Source organism: Panthera pardus, unplaced genomic scaffold, assembly GCF_024362965.1.
Source record: "Panthera pardus isolate Hobbes unplaced genomic scaffold, ASM2436296v1 HiC_scaffold_13, whole genome shotgun sequence".
Taxonomy (NCBI): domain Eukaryota; kingdom Metazoa; phylum Chordata; class Mammalia; order Carnivora; family Felidae; genus Panthera; species Panthera pardus.
The window spans coordinates 6,542,389-6,564,490 of record NW_026526688.1 but is presented as its reverse complement, the minus strand read 5'-3'; the positions used below and the strand labels follow the sequence as shown (position 1 = coordinate 6,564,490).

Genomic DNA, 22,102 nt, shown 5'->3' with positions numbered 1-22,102 from the left:
CCCATCATTTCTGCATATTGATGATTTTCCTTATTCCGAGTCTGGTAGCTGCCAGCTCTTTGCTGGATGTGTTAATCAACAACAAGTGTCTCTTCGAGACATGGCTAATCAGTGTGGTATCAGAACGTCTAGGTTTTGCTCTTAGCTTCAGACATGAAGTATATGTGGGGGGTGGGGGGAAATAAAAAGAGAATATGGCCTGAATGAAAACTTTCATTTTCAAAACTTTGAGAAAATGATTATTTACTAGTATGTTTTATCCTGGGAGCAAAACTACAGACTTTTAAAAATACTACACCTACCATTCTCAATTTTCACTCCCGTATTAGACTACGTAGAATGTTCAGAATACTTCATAAGAGATTAACCAACATTGTTGACTGTGCTCTTTTTCCAGTAGCTAATGTACGGTGTTTGAACAATCAGTCCTTTTAATTTCACATACCATGGGTAGGAAAAGGACCCTGCAACAGAAAGTATTGCAAGCATGCACTTTTTTGCAGGCAACTTTTCATTGAAATGTCCCAATATTTTGATGAATGTCTTCAAACCTTAAAACCTATGACTGATAAAAAAAAACAAAAACAAAACAAAACCTATGGTTTTCCCCTTTAGACAGGAATTCAAAAATCTGCTACAAAGAATATGGTGCTATATTTTTGTTGGATGTGCTATATATTGTGTTACATGTTTAAGGAAGACGATAAGAGCGTGCCAACAAGCTATTAACTCTTTTCACAAAATGTGCAGATAGCGGCTTTAATATAGTGGTAGAGAGCTTCCCACCAAAGTGTTTCTTTAAGAACTGTGAAGGAGTCAGCGAGCGATGCTCCATTTACTGAACTTTCATGGGGTAAAAGTCGTGGACACACAGAGCCCGTAGATATGAAGCAAGCAAGAAGAAAAGCAAAATACTGTAATACCTCTTAATGCTATCTAAACAACTCCAAAAGTCTTCACTGCTAAACTGTTCATAGTCTCTTATTTCCAGGGTTCTTCTTATGCCAATGTCAATTATATAGAGTAAAAGCAACACAGTGCAATGCTACGAGCTGTGTTACAAGCATAGCATCACAGAATACGAAAGAAAAATCCAAAATTTTACATTGAGTAGAAAGTTATCAAAACAAGGAGTACTTACTCAGATGGCATGCTTGTCATGACTAATGTTCTTGTTGGCTAGAGATTTCAAAAGAGAAGGAACAAAAAACAGTCAGAAATGTAAAAAACATTTTTTCCCACAGAAATTAACTTTAATACATTTTTTGAAAAAGTTACATCACTTAAAAATAAACATTTAAGCATATATCAAAAGAAAAAAACTTTATATTCCTGGAAAAAAAAAAAAAGCAGCACAAGAGATAGAAAGTCAGTTACTTATCCCTAAATCAATCCAAAATAATCCAGGGCATGAGGTAGAAAAGGAGAGGGGGAAAAAGGCTTCCCTCCAGAAGTCCATTCTACTAGTTAGCTGGCAGACCACCAAAGATGCCATCCTGCTTATAGACGTGCAAGGAGGGCGAGAGTAAGAAAGGCATTTTTCACAGGCCGAAGAGCCATTTTTCCTTGCCTAGGTGGTGCACACACAATAACACTTATGTTCCTGTTGCGCTGGTCAATCAAATGCTTTAACCTCTTGCAAAGAGAAGCTCAGATAAAAAGGCATCGCTTATATATGGGTCAGCATCTGCTATTAACTGGAAGTGTGAAGTTTTTTTTTTTTAATGAGTTTTTAAATACTTTTTTTATTTACATAAGAAAAGCATGCTGACAGCAAAATATAACATATTCAACGCTTTGGAAATATATCATTAGAAACATAAATTCCCCAGTAATTCCACCAGTGAGAAAAATGACTATCGTTTAATAATTGGGTATATATTCTGCCAAATGTTCTTTCCGTGGGAGGGTGTGTACATATAATTTTTCAAAAAAAACAAAAATGAACTCACATTATTTATACATTTTTGTAACTGATGTATTTCAAATGCAACCCACTATGTATTGTAACCATGAACTAACCATTGTACACGTACTGTGTCTTGAGGGACCAGGCGAATAAACGAGGAGAAAGAACAAGAGGCATTCAGAGGACCCCATGTGGACACACACCATGGAGTCAAAGGGGCCTGTACTGTATGGGTATATCTGGGGAAGGTGGAGGAAGGAGAATGAAGAGATAACCCGGATCACAAAGATACTCGATGGAGAACTCAGAGATGTGGCAGACGTGCTAACTCAGAGATGACTGCAATCTCTTTTCAGTTACCCTTGCAGAATAGTCTATTGTAACTCTCATCTGTTTGGGATACAAAGGGAACCACTGTAGCACAACTTTGTGGGCTGAGTCTGGAGACTCAGAAGCCTCTCTGTGGGTGTCTCTGATCACCAAGGGAGATTCTGGCTGAAACCTAATCACGATCTTCAGTGTTATCCTTGAATGAAAACTACGCAGGCGTAGTGATGTGACCAGCACCAATAAAATCCAAGAAGCGCCCCTTCCACGGGATCTACTTTCTTCTGTAGAACCATCCAAGTGATGCCAGGAGAGTGTCATCTGTGGGGGGAAGTATCCCAAGGAACGAAGGGGAAGGGAAAAGGAAATCCTCCTGACTTCTACAATGCGAGGCTTCCTCCCCATGGCTTTGCCCTTCTTTACCTGCACTCATTCTCCAGGCGATCTTTCGTACAGCCTCAGGGTTTTACATACTAGCTGCATGCTGGCGGTTCCCAATACCGTATCTCTAGCACAGAACTATTCCCTGATGCCCAGACTCAAATATTCTACCGCCTACATGGGAAGGAAGTTCATCTGGAGGTCTAACAAGGATCTCAGATTTAACATGTCCAAAATTAAGGTATCGTTCCAGCCAGGCAATTAGGCAACAAAAATGAAATAAAATAAAAGACATCCAAATCGGAAAAGAAATAAAGCTATTTCTATTCATAAATGAGATAATCTTATATGAGGAAAGCTCTAAAGAACCCAGAAAAACTGTGAGAACTCATAAATGAATCCAGCAAAGATGTACTATAAAAAAATCAGTGTGCAAAAATCAGTTGTATTTTTATATATGGATAATGAGCACTAAGAAAAGGAAATTAAGAAACAATTTCATTGATAATAGCATCCAAAAGAATAAAATACTTGGGAATAAAGTTAATAAAAGAGACACACAAAAAAATGTACAGTGAAAATTTAAAAAAACATTGATGAAAGAAATGTCAAAAGACCTAAATACACAGAAAGACATCCTGTGTTCCTGCACAGGAAGACTAATATTATAAGATGACAAGACTATCTAAAGTAGACTTAACACTTTGTAAAAATGGAAAAACATCCCAAAGTTTATATGGAACTCCAAGAAAATCCAAATAGCCCAAACAATCTGGAAAAAGAAACACAAAGCTAGAAGCCCAACACTTCACAATTTCAAAACTTACTACAAAACTACAGTAATCAAAACTGTATGGTATTGACATGAGAATATATGGATACAGAACTGATAGTCCAGAAATAACTTAAACATCTAAGGTCAAACGATTTAAAAAAAATTTTTTTAATGTTTGTTTATTTTTAGGAGAGAGAGAGAGACAGAATGCAAGCAGGGGAGGGGCAGAGAGAGAGAGAGAGAGAGGGAGACACAGACTTCAAAGCAGACTCCAGGCTCTGAGCTGTCAGCACAGAGCCTGACACGGGGTCTGAACCCATGAACCATGAGATCATGACCAGAGCTGAAGTCGGATGCTCAACCAGGTACCATTAAGGTCAAGTGATTTTTGACAAAGGTGGCAAGACCATTCATATGTAAAGAACAGTCTCTTCAACAAACGGTGCTGAGAGAACTAGATGGCCACATACAAAAGAATGATGTTGGACCTTCACCTTATTTTTTTTAAAATTTTTTTAATGTTTATTTATTTTTTAAAAAGGAGTGATACATAGCATGAGTGGGGTAGGGAGGAGAGAGAGAGAGGGAGACACAGAATCTGAAGCAGGCTCTAAGCTCTAAGCTGTCAGCACCCGATGTGGGGCTCGAATCCACACACCATGATATCATGACCTGAGCTGAAGTCGGACGCTTAACCACCCAGGCGCCTCTGGACCTTTACCTTATACCACATACAAAAATTAACTCAAAATGGATCAAAAACCTAAATTTAAGAGCTAAAGCTATAAAAAAAAAAAAAACAAAAAACAACTCTTAGAAGAAAACAAGGGAAATCTTCATGACACTGGATTTGGCAATAGTTCCTTAAATACGGCACCAAAATCACAGGCAAAATGAAAAAAATAAATTGGACTTCATCAAAATTTAAAACTTTTATGCATCAAAAAACACTATTAAGAGAATGAAAATATAACTCACAGGTAGGAGAAAAAAAATCTGCCAATCCTGTATCTGACAAGGGTTTAATATCCAGAATATATAAAGAACTCCTACAACTCAGCAAATAAAAGGACAAACAACTCATTTTAAAAATGGGCAAATAACGTGAATAGACATTTCGTCTAAAGAAGAAAAGCAAATGGACAATGAGCACATGGAAAGATGTTCCACATCACTAATTAGGGAAATCCAAAACAAAATGAGATACCCCTCAGTGAGATACCCCTTCCTGCCTAACTAGGTTGGCTACAATTAAAAAAAAAAAAAAACATGAAAAATAACTAAAGCTGACAAAAAGTGATGCCACTATTGTGGAAAACAGTTCGGTGGTTCTCCAAAAAGTTAAACACAGAATTACCATACAATCAACAAATTTACTCCTAGGTATATACCAAAAAGAATTGAAAACATGGACTCAGATGCTTGTGTGAGAATTGTCAATATAACATTATTCACAACAGCCAAAAGGTGGGTATAGCCTATGTGTTCAACAATCGATGAATGGATAAAGTTAATTTGGTGTTACACGTGGTGCAAATTATTATTCAGCCATAAAAAGTACTGAAGTTCTGATACATACTATATCATGACTCTTGAAAACATTACACTAATTGAAAAAAAGTCAGACATAAAAGACAAATATTGTATGATTCTACTTATATAAAATATCTAGAATAGGTAACTTAGTCGAGACACAAAGTAGAATAGAGGTTACCAGAGGCCGGGGGGTGGGAGGGAATGGGAAGTTATTGCTTCATGAGTTCAGAGTTTTATTCTGAAGTGAAGAAAATGTTTTGGAAATAGACAGTGATGTTGACTGCACAACACTGAACACAGTCACTGAACTGTACACTTAAACAGGTTAAAAAGGCAAATTTTATATTATATATTTTCTCTCACAATAGAAGAAAACAATTAAATTACCGATCTTCTCTCCCAAGCCCACTTCTTCTATAGCTTCGTTGGTTTAATGCTATTTCTACTCCTGCTCAAGTTAAGAACATTTTTATCATCGCTCATTCATCATTATTTTCTCACACCCCACATCCAATCCATTGATTCATCCCATCAACTCAACCGTGCACATGTATCAGAACATGGATACATCTACCCCACTTGAAATATTCCATCATCTCACATGGATTACCGTGAAAGCTACTTAAATCATCTCCCAGCTAAAATCCCCCAGTAACTTGAACAGTGACTAGTGGACAGTAAGCACTCAAAATAATACTAGTTTACTATTTATTATAAATAGATGAATATAAAATGGGAAGTAAGTACACACATACTTCATACACATGAATATATGAATATAATCTATTAATCTATTCTATTAATACCACTCAAAAAGGGAAAATCATGGACATGACCCCTATTAAGTCTGAGTGAAGGAAGGTTGGACAGTTAAGTCAACCATAAGCCTGACAGTACCTTTCATCCTCAGCCAAGGGAGAAAAACAGTTGTATATAAAGAAACTCAAACCCCAGAATAAAAGTCTAAGTGCAGAGAAAAAAATACACAGAAGGCAAAAACAAAACAAAACAAAACAACAAAAACAAAACAAACAAAAAACCCCCACAAAAAACTGACTTGTAGATATGTGATATGGAATCTAGAGGATGAAAGGTTCATTTACACAGTCCAGCCACAGAACCTACAAGAGACAAGCTCTCCCTCGGGTACAATGATCACAAGTGCCATGACAGACAGCACATGTTCAGGTTGGTGTGACAAATGGTTCTGGCCTGAAATGCAGCAATGTTATCATTAAGCATATTTACTTATCTGTTCCTATAAATTAGGTATTAGGAAATATATCCAATATAATTCCCTTGATTTAAGGAAAGCTTTTAAGGAAGCTCCTTAAATAACAATATGGATTGGTATCTGCAACTTCTTTAAAGATGAATAACAAAATAAGATGGTTAATGGGTGGAGAAATATATGATAAAGTAAAAAGAGTTAGTTGCAGAATCAAGGCTGGAGGAAAAACCCTGTGAAATACTTTAAAATGGAACAAAAGATTACCGGGTATCTTTAGGGGACACCTACCTATGAGTTGTTCAGCACACACACCCTTCAGGGTTATTTGTTTCTATGGGGCTTATGCCTTTCATGGTCTTTGAGCTATTTTACAACTCTATTAGTTGTATAAAATTGATAGTGATGCAAATATTCTTATCTGTAGAAATGCAAAGTCCCTCCAGTGGATGCTCAATTGACTTCCCTCTCCCACTCCTGACAAAGCCACTTTGGATCTGTTAACAAAGCCACGTCAGCACTCCTTATGGTCCATTAGCACGTCCGTTCTGTGGATTCTCCTCCAAAGAGGATAAAACAACTTTCCTGTCTCATCATTAACTAATGAGTTAAATAAAATCTTTAACACATATTCATTTTCTGTGAGTGAGAAAGTTATGATGTACCTTTAAGAAGATATCTTTTAACAGTTATGCAGGTTTTCCACCAAGATGCCCAATAGATTCATCTGACAGAAGTAGCTAATCTTCATCACCAGAGAATACTCCACAGGAAGCTTTTAGTCCAGGAACATTTATTATTGGCTTCCAAAGCTGAATGCCAAGTGGCAACAGAACTTTGCTGACTCTCTGTTTCTCTAATTTCAATTTTCCTCTCTACTAGCTTTTGTTTTGTTTTGTTTCATTAAGGGATGTATTATTCTCCATTGGTGGAAGCAATGCTTAGGAATTTCGTTTTATGGTCTGACTACTTAGTGTTCTATATAAATTAATGAATGGATTATAGAGATGTATTCTTTTTTGGTAAGAGACCATAGAGCACTGGGTTTATTAGTCTTTGCTTATTTGCCCATTTTGGAGCTAAAAATCAATTAAGACTTTCATTCCCACAAGGAAGGAGAATAGCTCTTTGAAATCTAGACAGGTTTTAGTATTTCTGTCTTTATTCTTGACCAGTGGCTGAAATTATAACTAACTCAAATATTTTAAGAATTCAAATTCACACAGTTAATATGTTTGGAAATTAATATTAGTTTAATAAGTTTCACTTAATGAAAACAGTTATGTCTTATCTGAATCATCCATGTTAAATATAATATAAACATACATTTTATTCTACTTGGGTTTATTTTTCCTAGACTTAGGTTTATTGGTCAGATAAAATAAGATTACTCCTATATAATGCTTAAGATTATAAAAACTATATTTGTGACAAATCATTATTCTAACAAGCGTTTTACATCAATACTAATCGTGTTTAGTAATATGTCAGCATGAAGATAATTTCCAGGATCTTTAGTGTTAAATTAATTAAACAAGGAGGCCATTAGACTAAGGTGGCTTTAAAGCTTTAGTAACCTACATAAGCAAACCAGAATGGGAGCCTATAAATGCCTTAAGGCTAAGAAATCAAAACCTAAGAACAACCGATCCGGAAGAGCCAACTAAGTTTTCCCATATAAGACAACCGCTTAACCTACAGCCAATGGAATAATTTTCTTGCTTTGATTCCACCTCTTCTCTATAAGTATTTTCCCTAGCTTATGGCAGGGGAGAACCCCTAACCACCTCCAGTTTGGCAGTGCCTGATTCAAATCAAATTTTGCTCAAATAACCTCTTAAAAATTTTAAGGTGCTTCAGTTTATCTTTTAATATTAGGTTAACATAAACCTTGGGCAGATATAAATTTAAAAATTGTTGGAGAACTCAGTAATTTATAAGAGAATACTGAAATACTGATTACTATATGTAGTTCTAATTTTTTATGTATCTTTGCTTATTTTTTTATGTTACACAGAAGCTCTGTCTTTGGGTTGTGCCAATGAACTTGTTCATTTTTGCAACTTTAAAAGGGTGTAAAGGAGACACAGCGGTAGGACGGTGTAATCGATGCCTTGCTGGTCTGCTAACATGCCTGGGTGAGATGGACATTTCTCAGTTACTCTCCCCAGTTTTCTATGAAATAGAATTTGGTTACTTTGGCTAAAAAATATAATTAATATGAATGGTTAAGTTTACACTAAGAGTAATACTGACAAAGGAATACAATCGTGCATATGTCTGTTTTTCAAAAAAAAAAAAAAAAAAGTAATTTTATATCTCTTAAAGCAGTGGTTTTCAAGTTTTACGGTCTCTGGGCTCCTTTATACTATTATATAGTTTATATACTTTATACTGCTGGGGTTTACTGAGGAACCCAAAGAGCCTTTGTTTATGTGGATTATGGCTATCGATATTTAACCTCATAGAAATTGAAACTGAAAAGCTTTAACAATATTTATTGATGTACTTAAAGATAGCAAGAACGCATTGCCTGTTAACAGAAATAGCATCTCAGTGTTACTATTAAATTGCTGTGACCACATGAACACAACTCTGTGCTTAATGTGTCAGTCTGCCACAGGATAAGAAAAGGCATATTGAAGAACGAAACTTGGAAAGTTCACTTAACTTGCTTTAGTTTATAATACTTGGGCCTGAAGGAAAGCCCAAAATGTGTTACAATTTTAGTCAATCATGCCTGATGTCGACAGGCTGTTTTTTGGTTACTGATTACCCCTTTGCCTATGCAATGTGAATATTCAGTCTTAATTTTCCACATAATCTGCCTAATTAGAGAGCAAAGAGTGTGTTGTAACAGAGTAACTGTCTCCCTTTCATGTTGACTGTTTGATGCCAGTGATTAATAAAATAAAGTTTGCTCACTTAGGTTACAGTCTATGCTTATTTTTAAGTGTTTTCTTATCACTTAGATTAAATAACTTATCTGGTATTGGTTCTCGAGCACTCATGATCCTATCTTAAACATTTGTGTGAACCTCGTCCGGTAACTTTTTTGATTTTTGCCTTGGATCTTAAATATATAAAAATAAAACTTTAAGGATATCATTTGCACCTAAAACTATCCTTGAGATTTCTCAAAGAATCCCTGGAAATCAAGAAAATATGTTTTTTTCTTATAAGAGAACTGGGGGGTAATCAGGTTTATTGTGTCACTGTTTTAACGATCCATGTGAAATCAGAAGGGCCACTCAGCCTGTCTAGGTGAATATTTAATAGGTACAATGCTACACATAAAAATATTTCAGAAATCATAGGCTTTGGAGAAAATCTTTGATACTAGTTATTGGCCTTATTGTCCATAATGTTTTTACCTTCAGGGAAAACACTGGCCAGATGGTTGCCCGTGTTGAGTTTTCTTCTATTCGGGGTATTCTAGTCTCTACTATGCTGCTATCAGACAATTGTACAGTGTTGTAATTTGTTATTAAATTGCTAATTTGGGGGCGCCTGGGTGGCTCAGTCAGTTAAGTGTCCGATTTCAGCTCAGGTCATGATCTCACAGTCTGTGAGTTCGGGCCCCGCGTCGGGCTCTGTGCTGACAGCTCAAAGCCTGGAGCCTGTTTCAGATTCTGTGTCTCCCTCTCTCTCTGCCCCTCCCCTGCTCATGCTCTCTGTCTCAAAAATAAATAAAAACATTAAAAAAAATTGCTAATTTGGTGAGGGTCTTGTTTCTGTAACTTAAATCTAGCATCTTGTAGACCAATGGCTTTCAATTGGGGATGCAGACTTATCTATGATATATTCTCTAAATAAAAATATAGATGTCCGGGATGTAATTCAGGCTTACTAAATCTCTTGATAATTCTGGCATGTTCTTAGTGTATTTACTGTGTCTCAGGAACATTATACTACACTTTGTTCTAACCAGTTCCTGGATGTCTGAGAGGACACGCACCCCAGACCAGCATCCTCAACAGAAATCCCAGACTTCAAGCAAGGACGAGATCTCCTCCCCATTCCTTTTCTGAGTCTCCCAGACACTGTGTCTGTCTCTGCACTCTCTCTCTACGGTCCATAAAGTCTGCTCTCACCTTCTGCTGGCTCGCGTTTGATTTCTATCCTGTGTGCAGCGGGGACCCTCCTGGCTGGTCCTGTGGGACCCCCTCTGGGTCCTTCGACCGGGCCTGCCTGCATCACTTTCACAAATAAATGCCCTTTTTAATATTTTTTACAGCAAAGATAATACTTACTGACTTCTTTGAAAATTGGTTTAGTCGCTTTCCTTAAATAAATTTTGCTTAATTTTTTGGTAATCATTTTATTATTTTGTTTCACTTGCCATAAAACAACCAGATTTTCCTGTCAGTAACATTACTCTTACATCACATCAGACTCTTCACATTTGAAAATTATGAGCAATAACTCAACATCAGCAATTTTAAGCCTACACATAGTTTTGTTTTCCCCTGATGCTCACTGAATGGCTCTGTAATAAGTTAGTGGCAGAACTTGAGACCCCAACACAGAACTTCTCAGAACCCTATGGAAAAAGAAGATACCAAGTAATTCAACTACTGATGCTTCACAGAATAAACGGGCTTCTCATGACATCACGATGTTGCTTAGTTAGCTCTCAGACCAGACTATCAGGCTAGTCAGGATTCCCAGACCTCTGTGTGGTCAACAGTAGACAGCTTTTAAGAGGCAAACTCAAGGTCCCACAGAACAGAACTAACTACCTAGGACTAAATGAGTGGATGAGAGAAACTTTGTATGCTTGGTGACTTAGAATATTGTTGATATTGCTTTAATGTTCTGTTTTATGAATAAAGAAGCCCCTTCCCTTCCTTCTTAAGCTATCTGTAATTCAGAAGAATACAGTAGGCAATGCTTTTGCAAACTGTAATAAAATAATGCCTGATTTTCAAAGATTGCCTCAAAATTTGGAACCTTCTACTAAGTCCCTTTGCTTTCCATGGCAATACAGTTTTAGAATATGTTTTCCATCTTACCAGAATATAAGTGGAAAACCTGGTTATGAAACCGGGCCTTGCCTACAATGTCATATTTGACAATGATGCTCTGTCAGGTCTGGCTAGCCTCTGTGAAGGAGCTAAGACTGGCTTTACGCAGGGAGTCAATGCCCACAAAGACCTCCTGGGCAAACTGTCCTGGAATTGGCTTAGAGTCCCAGCCTCACAGATGCTGTGGAAGGTCTCTTCCTGAAAGAGCAAGGCCCTTAGGATACATCAAGGACATCAAGAAGAGAAATCCACCTAAATTTATGGGTACTGTGGACAAAATTTGGTGGAGAGTTGTCTTGGTATTTAACCTTGGGGTAGCAAATAACAGAGGGAAACAAAGATCAATCTGAAATCACTTATGAAAATGTTCAGACAGAAGTTGATTTTATTTGTTCAATATAACGTAGTTCTAGATTTTTTTTAATTTTTTTTTTAACATTTATTTATTTTTGAGAGACAGAGAGAGACAGAGCATGAACAGGGGAGGAGCAGAGAGAGAGCGAGACACAGAATCTGAAGTAGGCTCCAGGCTCCAAGCTGTCAGCACAAAGCCCGACGTGGGGCTCGAACTCACAAATTGCAAGATCATGACCTAGGCCGAAGTCGGACACTTAACCAACTGAGCCATCCAGGCACCCCATCGTGGTTCTAGATTTTAGAAAGCATCCCCCAGAAGGCCAACAAACACTCTTGCTGCCCCCGTGTAAATACTGGTTGAGATCAGCGGTGCCTGGGTGGCTCATCTGGTTAAGCTTGCAACTCTTGGTTTCAGCTCAGGTCTTGATCTCACGGTTAGGTTCGTGAGATTGACCCCTGCATCCAGCTCTGCACTGACAGAGTGAAGCCTGCTTAGGATTCTCTTCTTGCTCTCTCCCTACCCCCCCACCACTTGCATGCCTGTGCATGCACTCAATCCCTCTCTCTCAAGATAATACCATGCTTTAAAAGTGTCCATAATAAAATTTTTAAAATACTATTCTGGTCCATATCTAACTGGCAAGGCACACAAGAACCAGCAGGAGAACAACTCAAATCAAGGTACTTTATAAGGTCTTTCTTGTTCTGTGGAGCTGAATAAGCATCCAGATATATGAAAGCCAGGTATTTTTCAACTTCTTAGAAGGCTACTACTGGAAAATCCATAGAATGTTTTTTAAGAATCAATTATGCAAAAAGAGTATGTGAAGTACAAGAAATAGAATCAGCTGTAATTCAGGACCTCTTCCTGCAGCTCACTTGCTGCTGTCTCCATCCCTGACAGGGCGCCTGGCCTGCCCTTACCTCATGGGTCTTGTCTAAGACATGAGATAATGAAGTACTCACAAGGTTGCCACATGGTTAATAATTCTGTCAAAAGTAACTATTAATGCTAGCAGTTCTGTAAGTTATAACCTTCACAGTATGTCATTTCGTGAGAATACAAACCATTTCTCCAACCATTTATTGACGTAACCTCGGCTACGTGCCTCGTTGCGCCGATGGTAATCAAAGCAGGGAGAAAGTCCGGCCACCATATTCTCTTCCATGATGGTAACCCGATGCTCCACCAACCTGCCCCACCCCCCTCCCCCACCATCAAGTCTCTATGGAAGGTGATATTCTCGGTGTACAAATCTAATGAGAATCAGTAAGCCTTTGTTTACCTTCATTGGAAAAGACCAGCTAACGTTTATTAGAACCAACCACATTCAGTGTTGAAAAATTATCTAACGATTCTTTACAACTGAGACCTGCATTTACCTGTCCTGTAAGATGTATCCCTATTCTATGACAAGTTGATTCCCCAGGACAAAGTTGAACTTCACCTGTGCCCTGTGCCCCAGAACACAGAGCACAGGTTAAAAAATCTTCCCACCCTTTTGTGTTATGAAAAAAGCATAACACAAAGGACCACCCTTCTCTCTCATGCTACAAGACGGGGCTGTTAAAAAGAAGACCACAGGCCCAAAATGGCATCACTTGCGTCAGGCCAAATCACCAAACCACACTAATAATACTCAACCTAACAGCAGTTTCAACCTCCCCCAGAAATGCAGTGTTAACCATCTGTCAGGAATTTTCTGACCAGCATGGGTGAGGTAATCTCCCGGTGAGCCTTCTCCATATCTGGAAGGGAGAAGGTTATCTGCAGAAGGTGATCTTGCCTGAAGCAATTGTTTCTTTTGTTTTGCCAGTAACTTCTTTGCCCTACAATCCTTCTTATAAAAACTTTCCATTTTGTTCAACTCCTTGGTGGCTCCCATCTTCTTGCCAGATGCTGCTGGATTCAGGAAAGCCCATCAGATCTTCAATATTACTCAGCTGAATTTTGTTTTTTAACGAGGATGCACCACGACTCTTCCTCAGAGACTCAAATAAGAACCTTGCCATCCTCATTATGATGACCATAAGACTTGCTAATGGCTCCCCAGTTCACCTGCACGTGTAAAACCCTGGGCCCCTTCCTCTTCTTTGTGACACTGTCATTAATGAAGATAGCCCCTACAACAACAGTCTGAATACAAATATCTTTCTAAATGTTTATTTATTTATTTTGAGAGAGAGAGAGAATGGACACATGCACATGGGAGAGGGGCAAAGAAAGAGGGAGAGAGAGAATCCCAAGCAGATTCCCCACCGTCAGCACAGAACCCAACATGGGGCTCGATCCCATGAACCGTGAGATCATGACCTGAGCCAAAATCAAGAGTCGGATGCTTAGCCGACTGAGTGTCCCTCAATACAAAGATTTTAATTGTCTTGTGCATTTTGTTTTTCACAGTTTTGGTGTCTGGCTCAGATGGGATTGTTCCTGCTTCTTCCCCTGTGCACCATTCCTGACGGTGATCTATGCACCCAACAGTGAGTCCAGCGCCTGATTCCGTGCTCCAGACTTTTGATACCACAGTGAGAACTTGATTTTGATTCTGAGTATTTACTTGATTTCTAGTGCTAGCTTCCCTTATTTATTTTAAAATTTTGTTTATTTATTTGGAAAGAAAGAGAGAGAGCATATGCAAGGGAAGGGCAGAGAGGGAGAGGGAGAGGGCGAATCCCAAGCAGGCTCCCTGCTATCAATGCAGAGCCCAACTCGGGGCTCAAACTCACAAACCATGAGATCATGAGATCATGACCTGAACCGAAATCAAGAGTCCAACACTTCACAAGTGAATTCTATAACTGAAACTAAATGCCCTGAGTCTCCATGCATATATAACATGTCATTCAGAAAGGCCATTATCACACATTTGACATAAGCATCATGAGATGGTGTTACCAAATGAGATTATAAAATTTCTTAAGGAAGCTATACTGTGACTGGCTTAGGAAGAAGGACTTGTCAATTGAATATTCCTAAAATCTCCAGAAATTAAGGAAATTGAACTCCCAGTATTTTCAACAATTAAAATAAAAATTATTCTCCTAGAAATCCAAATGTTTTAAGAATTCAAGTTCACATATTTTGGTAAATCTCTGGCAAATGATGCTAGATGAATATTTTTGCTTTATTAAAAACAGCTATCTCTTCTCTGAGTTACCAGACAGAAGTATAGTAAAATAGTACATTTTTATTCTTCTTGTGCATGTCCTCCTAATCTTATGCAGACTTAGTGATCGAGTAAGCATTATTTTCTACATGATGTTTAAGATTATGAAAAATGTAAATTTGTATTTAACCAAAATGAATCATTATTTTGACAAGTTTTACTTTAACAGCGACTGTGTTTTACCATTATTAAATCTTTAAGATAATATCCAAGACATTTAGGTAACTTAAAACCTTCATGTGATGCTAAACTGAGTTAATTAATGGATATTCATTAATCATTGCTCAGTAAGAAAGGAATACAGAAATTCTAACAACTAAGCATAATTTTAAGGTTATATGCTTTTGATTCTTATTTTTATATGCTACAGAGACAATGAAATACATAAAAATGCTGGTGTATGATGCTGTACATTTACCCATCCCCAGTTTTCCCAGTGGTTACTTTAGTAAATAACTTTAGTAACTAATTTTATAAGTTAGTCACTTTTTGGGGCACCTGGGTGGCTGTCGGTTAAGCGTCTATTGATTTCGGCTCAGGTCATGATCTCACAATTGTGAGATGGAACCCGTGTTGGGTTCTATGCTAAGCATGGATCCTGCTTGGGATTCTCTCCCCCCACCTCCCTCTGCCTGCCCCCACTTCATTCGCACACGTGCACTCTTCACTCCCTCCCTCAGTAAGTTAATAAATAAATGTCTTCAAAAAAAAAAAGTAGTTATTTTAGTTAGAAGTTAAAATTAATATGTGGTTTATACTAAGTAGCAATACTTTTAAAGAAATACAACTGTGTACATACTTCTAGAGGTTGAGCCCCACGCTGGGCTCTGGGCTGACAGGGCAGAGCCTGCCTGGGATATTCTCTCTCTCTCTCTCTCTCTCTCTCTCTCTCTCTCTCCTTCTCCCTCTCCCCTCCCCCCACCCCCGTCCACTTGCATGCACATGCTCTGTCTCTCACAAAATACATACATAAACATTTAAAAATAAAATAAAATGTAAAGTGTTATTCATTCATTCATTCATTTTTCTGTGTAACTTGTTTACATAACAAAAATTCTGTGTTTTACCAAAATCACCTTCTATGGTTTATGTTGACTTTATTGCTTCCTTGTGTATTTAAGAAATCAAGTCATTTAAGAAAAAGGTGAGGCATTTTAAAGTTACATGATTTCTGTGTTTACTCGTAAAATCTTTTCATGTCACTTTGATCAATTAAGTAAGTAATCAAGTATTGTTTCTAAGTAACCTACGGTCCTACCTTAATCAAGTGCTCAAAATTTCCTGACAGCTTTTATTATTTTGCCTTCCTCAAAATCAAATCCAAAAGCTGTCTGAGATTTCCCAGATACACCTGGAAAATCACAAAGATTTTTTTCTTCCACCACATGAAGATGTGCTAGAAATCATTAGGTCAATGTGATACGTTACTATTGATGAGTTGTCAATAGACTTGTCAAATCAGAATCGACACTCAGTCTTCCTCGGGTTCCATTTGTGTGAGTAAAGCGTTATAAACACACAGATTTTTAGGTCCGACTCTGGACCCAGCAAATCTCTTTTACTTGACCATCCTGACATATTCTTGGTCTACTCCATTTACATAATTAGGATATCCATGGTGTATCTTCAGATTATTTTGTTATACCTGAAAGGTTGTTTTTTTTTCTGTAAAGATTATGTTCTTCCATTTTTATAATCACACATAATGTCCACTGTTCTCTGAAGGCAGGGCTAGCCATTATGCCTACAGATGTTGACCGTACTGTTTCTGGTGGCCTTCATCTTGCATACAACAATGTTCCCAATCAGCTGCGTTATTCCACTCTCGTCAGACCTTTTACTTTTGAGAGTTACCAGTAATAAGTTAGCCACAGCCATTTAGAATCTTTGTCACCCACACATTATTTCAGTCTGATGCTTCCTGATCAGCACTTGCAATCACCTAGAGGCCAGAGATTTGTCTTCAAAAGAAAGACCCTCTTACAGTCCATGGAAAAGGAATATGCCAAATAGTTTGGGCACAGTCTTCTGATCGCGTCTTTTAAACAACGCTGACACCCTGCCAGGGGATTGAGTCAGGATTTCCAGAATTCTAGTGGAGAAGCAGATGGCTTCATGAGACTACTAACCCAAGACCAAGCAAAGTGAGAATGAATTCCATAGGCCTAAATGAACTACTGAAGAGGGGTTGTGGCTTTTATTTGGAGTATTTTACTGTTCTATTCTCTGAATACAAGGAAGTCCCAGCTCTTCTTACACTGTATCTTACAACAGTTCGGTCAACGAAGCTTTTACAACAAGAAAGGATCCATTTAGAAACGGTATCTGAGTCTCCCTGCCTGACCCCTCGAGAATTTGGGAACTCAATATTATTTAGCGTTCTTACTTTCAGAGCAGTATAATTATTTGCCTAGGTTCAAAAAGGATCTGTCTTCCTTGTTACCAGGACAGAACTGAAAAAAACTGTAGATGCAACCATGGCCTCGACTGGAAGACCACATTTGAGTATACTGTTCAGTGAATCAGTAATGAGCAGACACTTTTAAGGAACTAGGGTGGACTTGATGGCACCAATGCTTGCCAAAGTCCTCTTGGGAAAACCAGCCTGTCCCTGGCTTCCGGGGTTCCTGACTTACTTATCAGCAAGAACGATCACTTTGTAGCAGGCCCAGGAACTAGAGGATATGCTGGGGACCTCAGGAGAAAAGAATTTACCCAAATGTATAGATACTTAAGGTGAAATCTGAGCGCAAGCTCTTGGCTTCTTAGCCCCAAGAGGCTTTTAAAATGTGCAATCTAAGATCCCTTATGAAAACTTCCCGCAAACTATTCTTGCTACACCTATGTAAATAAATCTAATGAGACCAGTCTTATTCTGTGATCATAAATAATCTCTCTTTGATTATTAGAGGAGGGACTATGGGAAAAAAATTGTGTCTCTGTCTCTGTGGGAAACTATGCATTGTTTACACTACACCATTCCAGGATATCAGATCCTAGCCATGTTCACTGTCTGAGTTATTTTGCACCTCTTTGTACGCTGCAGGGAACTGACGGATGTGAAAACTCCATTTTTTTTTTTTTTTTTTTTTTTTGGTAGAGATTCACTTGACTTCCTTTTCCCCTATGGAAAAACCAGTTTCCATCCCTACCTGCATATTGGCCCCATTCCTGTTGCTTTGCCCAAATTGTCAATCATTAACCAAATTTCCTTCACGGTCTGGCTACAACCTCTCAAACTAATGTTCCCAATTTCTCCCCCACCTGATTTGGCCTCACCAAGAACTGGCACCTGACCATCCCAATCTCTGTCTGGACCCCAGTGACCTCGAAGCTGTCCCTTTTGCCCAGGTTTGAAGAGGGCCCGAGCACCGAAGCCTGTGTGACCACACATGAGCAGGATCGTCTCTGGACAGGCCACAGGGAGATGGGGCACAATGCTCAGGCTACACATGCCTTTGGATGACAGGTAACCACACCTGTGGGCAAATGGCTCAACACCCTCAAGACAATCTGCCATGTGGCAAAGCTGAAAGGTGCTCCTCCACCAAAGTCAGGGACCCACTGGGCTGGTTCCCCTCAGGGCTCAGCTCCTGACTCTTAACTATACTATCACCTTCTATACCAATTTATATCATTCCTTTTCACTTCTGGAATCCTTATTTTAAGATGCCTGATCTCCAGGACCATAAGACAACAGACCTTTGCCATCACCTCTCAACAGATGGAAGCATCACCAGCAAGAGTCCTCCGGAGACTATTTCCTAGATGCCAGTCTGCCTCCAAGGCTATGATTGCCTCTGACTTGTTCAGGGAGGAATGGTATCCGCTTTGAACAGGAGGTAGCAGTGACAACATAGAAGCCAAGCTCTGTACTGCCGGACTACAGTGCTGGTTGGTAAGGTCCCTCCCAGTGTTTGAAGGAAAGGCTGACCCCCAAGGACCACTTTGATCCCCAATAATCCAAGAAAAGACCCATCACCACATTTTTCCCTTCATGACTCAGGAAAGACTACCTCATTCTTGCTCGTTTCCCAAAGACTCCCTAAGGACACCCTTACCTGCCCATCAAACCCAGGCTTTCTGCTTTGCTCTGAGCGTTCCTTCCCAAGGAATGGTCTCCACATCACCAGGCTCTGAAATAAATCATCTCCTTAACTGCCCAGCACATGTTGTCTTTTATCTCTTCTGCACATGTTGTTTAAACTCTCAGGAACAGAGTTTTGATAAAGTTTGTGATTACTCAAGCAGTAGTCTCATTAGGTCTACTGAAATTCTAATTTCAAATGTCAAGTTTACCCTCTTTGGTCAGTTTTTAATAAAAAGTGATAAAAAGATGAGGAAATCCTTGAGTCATTATTTAATGAAAGCAGAATCGTCCAATTCCTAAGAAAGAATACTCTAAGATACTAAATACCCATTTAGCCTTTAAATAATAAATAAGCCAGAACAATTTCTCAAGCGAAGGGGTTTGGCAGATAAGGTCAGACAGATATCCTGATACCCTAGACAGGATGAACAAATAGGCAAAGAAATATTCATGAAATCAAGGGGCTCCATGGGGAATCTCTGAGTAGTTTGTATGGATTCAACAAGATGTCACTTATGAGATCAACATCAGAAAGGCTTCCCTAAGACAGCAAAGAGGATACATTTTGGGAAGAATTATGAAAAGACTGGACATAAGGTCAAAAGATATAATAATAAGCCACTGCAAAAACCCAGCCCAATGAGAGAGAATGGAGGTCATGGGTTTAACTGTGTTCATCAGACATGAGAATAAACGTGAGCATACAGCATAGATCTTAACATTTTAGTTGTAAGTATGAAGATCTCAGAAATGAAAGAAGTACGATAAAATCATATGGACAGCCTCAAGAAAAGCTGAAATCTTATCTTATTATTTGCAATATAATAATATAAAATGAAATGTTCTCACTCTTCTGCAAATCACACCTGCTCCCACACTGAAGGATTTCAGGGTATCTCTTATAGAATGTCTATTACAGAAAAAGAAAGAACTACTCTGTGATACCTTTAACACTGCTGCTCAGTAAGAAAGAAAATGTAGGGCTCTGTACCTCAAAAAGGAAAAGCACTTATCCAAGAACAGCTATACAGCACCAAAGAGCAGTCAAAGCAAACACTGAAAGGTAAGCCTATGACATAATCTAATAAACAGTGAGAAACAAATCACAAATATAAAACGCTGCACTCAATTTCAACAAAAGCATTTTCTGGAAGTTCTAAAGTAGTGAGTGGTGGAAGAAAACATAAGTATTTGGGAAATAGTCTGATTGGTTTTATTTTAGTAACATCAAGGGGAGGTCAAATCAAACAAAGGTACTTGTTTTATTAGAGACAAAAGAGAAACACTTTAAAAATAAAACATTCCTAAAAAAAATTAATTAATTAAATAAAAATGAAAACTAAATAAACATTCCTTGAAATGTTTTGGGTTTAGGTACCGTTTCATAAGTGACAGTAACAGTACTTTTCCTAAGAAGGAAGTGAAATGAAATAGCAGCACATTTGCCGGGATTACTGATTATGTTCACGAGTCAGTAATATAAGGCCACCTAGACACATGGGTGCCACCGGAATCATATGTTTATATAAACTGTGAATACAGACGGAATAAAAAAGAGCAAATCAAATATGACAAGAGATAAATTCTGGAAAATGTCTTCCAATCACTTCCTGAGAATATTCTATCCTCTAGCTCCCTGGCAAATGCATCATTAAAGTGTCTTCAGAAAGACTCACTCTGAATCCAAGAGGTGAAAGTTTTTTTGTTTTGTTTTTGGTTTTGTAATACGCAGCTCCCTAGATGTATACTTCACTTCATACTGCTGTTATCTCCTTTTTAATCTGATGATAAACTCTATATTCTAAAGCTGGGTTCCCTGCAGAAAAATGGGGCAAAAATATTTAATTTTCTTATATTAATCTTTTCATAGCTTACTTATGTTCCCTTGTATCTTTTTTCCTTATGTGAAATTTGTTTCCCATCAGGAGGATTACAGGGACTTGACACTTCTAAAAAATAGAATACCTTTCTAAACGTTCTCAAATGATACAAGGATAGTGATCAATAAAGTGTCAGTATCAATTGTGAATACTTACATACTGGAAAAGACTAATTCTTATAGTAAAAAAACAAGCATAGAGAAAATGTACAACCAAGTTCTTGATTCATCAATACCCTTAATGTGTTAAAAAAAAAAAAAAAACACACACACACATGTATTACCTCACTTATTAGGATGCTTTATCCAGCAATCTTAGTTTCTAAAACTATAATCCCCTTTGACTCTAGACATGCACACATTGCCTGGCTCTGAATGTGGAGAACTGGAGGGAGGGAGGCTCTAACAGCGATGAGGACACTGTTTCTGATTCAATGCTTGTGTCCCCAAACTCTGTATGTTTGTGTCCCCCATCCACCAATGTGATGGCATCTAGAGGTGGGAGGTGACTAGGTCATGAGGCTGGAACCCTCATGAGTGGGATCGGTGCCCATACAAGAGTCCCCAGAGAGCTCCCTTGCCCCTTGGGCCATGTGAGGACACAGAAGACAGCTGTCTACGAACCAGGAAGTGGGCCCTCAGCAGACACGGAATCTGCTGGACCTTGATCTTGGGCTTCCAGCCCCCAGAACCGTGAGAAATAAATGTCTGCTGTGTACAAGCCGCCCAGTCTATGGTGTTCCGTTACAGTGGCGCGAGCAGAAGAGATGCTGAATGCCAGACCTTGTGTTTACACAGTCGGTTCTCCACTCCACGGAATGGCGTTCCGTGGAGAAACGGGGCTGGGGCCAACAAAATAATTATGAGCGGAGAACATCTTCGCCTTCTACAGAAGACGAATTGTTCAAAGAAGAACAGAGCGTGTCAGAAGGGCAGCTTGAAGGAGTGCTTGCACGGGCTAAATCTGGGACCATCTCTGCATCCTCCTCCCAAAACAGGTGACAGCAACGTATTACAAACTGGCAAGTAACATACGCATCTATGAGTCCACACAGTATGTGGTGGGGGGAGGGGACCTATAGGGCATGAGGGAGGGCAGGGGAGGGGAGGGCTGGTCCTAGTCACAGTCTGCCACCTGCAGAACCGAGATAGTCGCTGGGGACACAAAGATGGGCTTCGGGGCCTGAATTCTTTGGTGTGACCTTTGAGAGAAGCTTGCTCAACATACTTAAGTTCCAGGGAGGGCCAGAAGCTCCTTCCACCAACTTCTCCGAATATAACCCAAAGCTCACTAAACCTCGCCCTTAGGAAACAAATGGGGTAGATTTGGGGGAACAGGGAAATCCATGGGATTTCCACGCTGGTGCTGTTATTTCGAATCAAAGGCACACGCCTCTGTCCTTGACCCACAGGGGTCGCATGG

General features: G+C 38.9%; 1 protein-coding gene across 4 annotated transcripts in view; it reads right to left on the bottom strand.

The window, feature by feature from the left end:
• Positions 1 to 22,102, bottom strand: part of MCPH1 (microcephalin 1) — a 276,405-nt gene that overhangs the window by 166,538 nt on the left and 87,765 nt on the right. For all 4 annotated transcript variants that reach the window (XM_019428034.2, XM_019428035.2, XM_019428032.2 and 1 more), the window contains one exon: positions 1,142 to 1,179. In XM_019428034.2, coding sequence (XP_019283579.2) covers positions 1,142 to 1,179 — 38 coding nt within the window. The remainder of the gene's footprint in view (positions 1 to 1,141; positions 1,180 to 22,102) is intronic.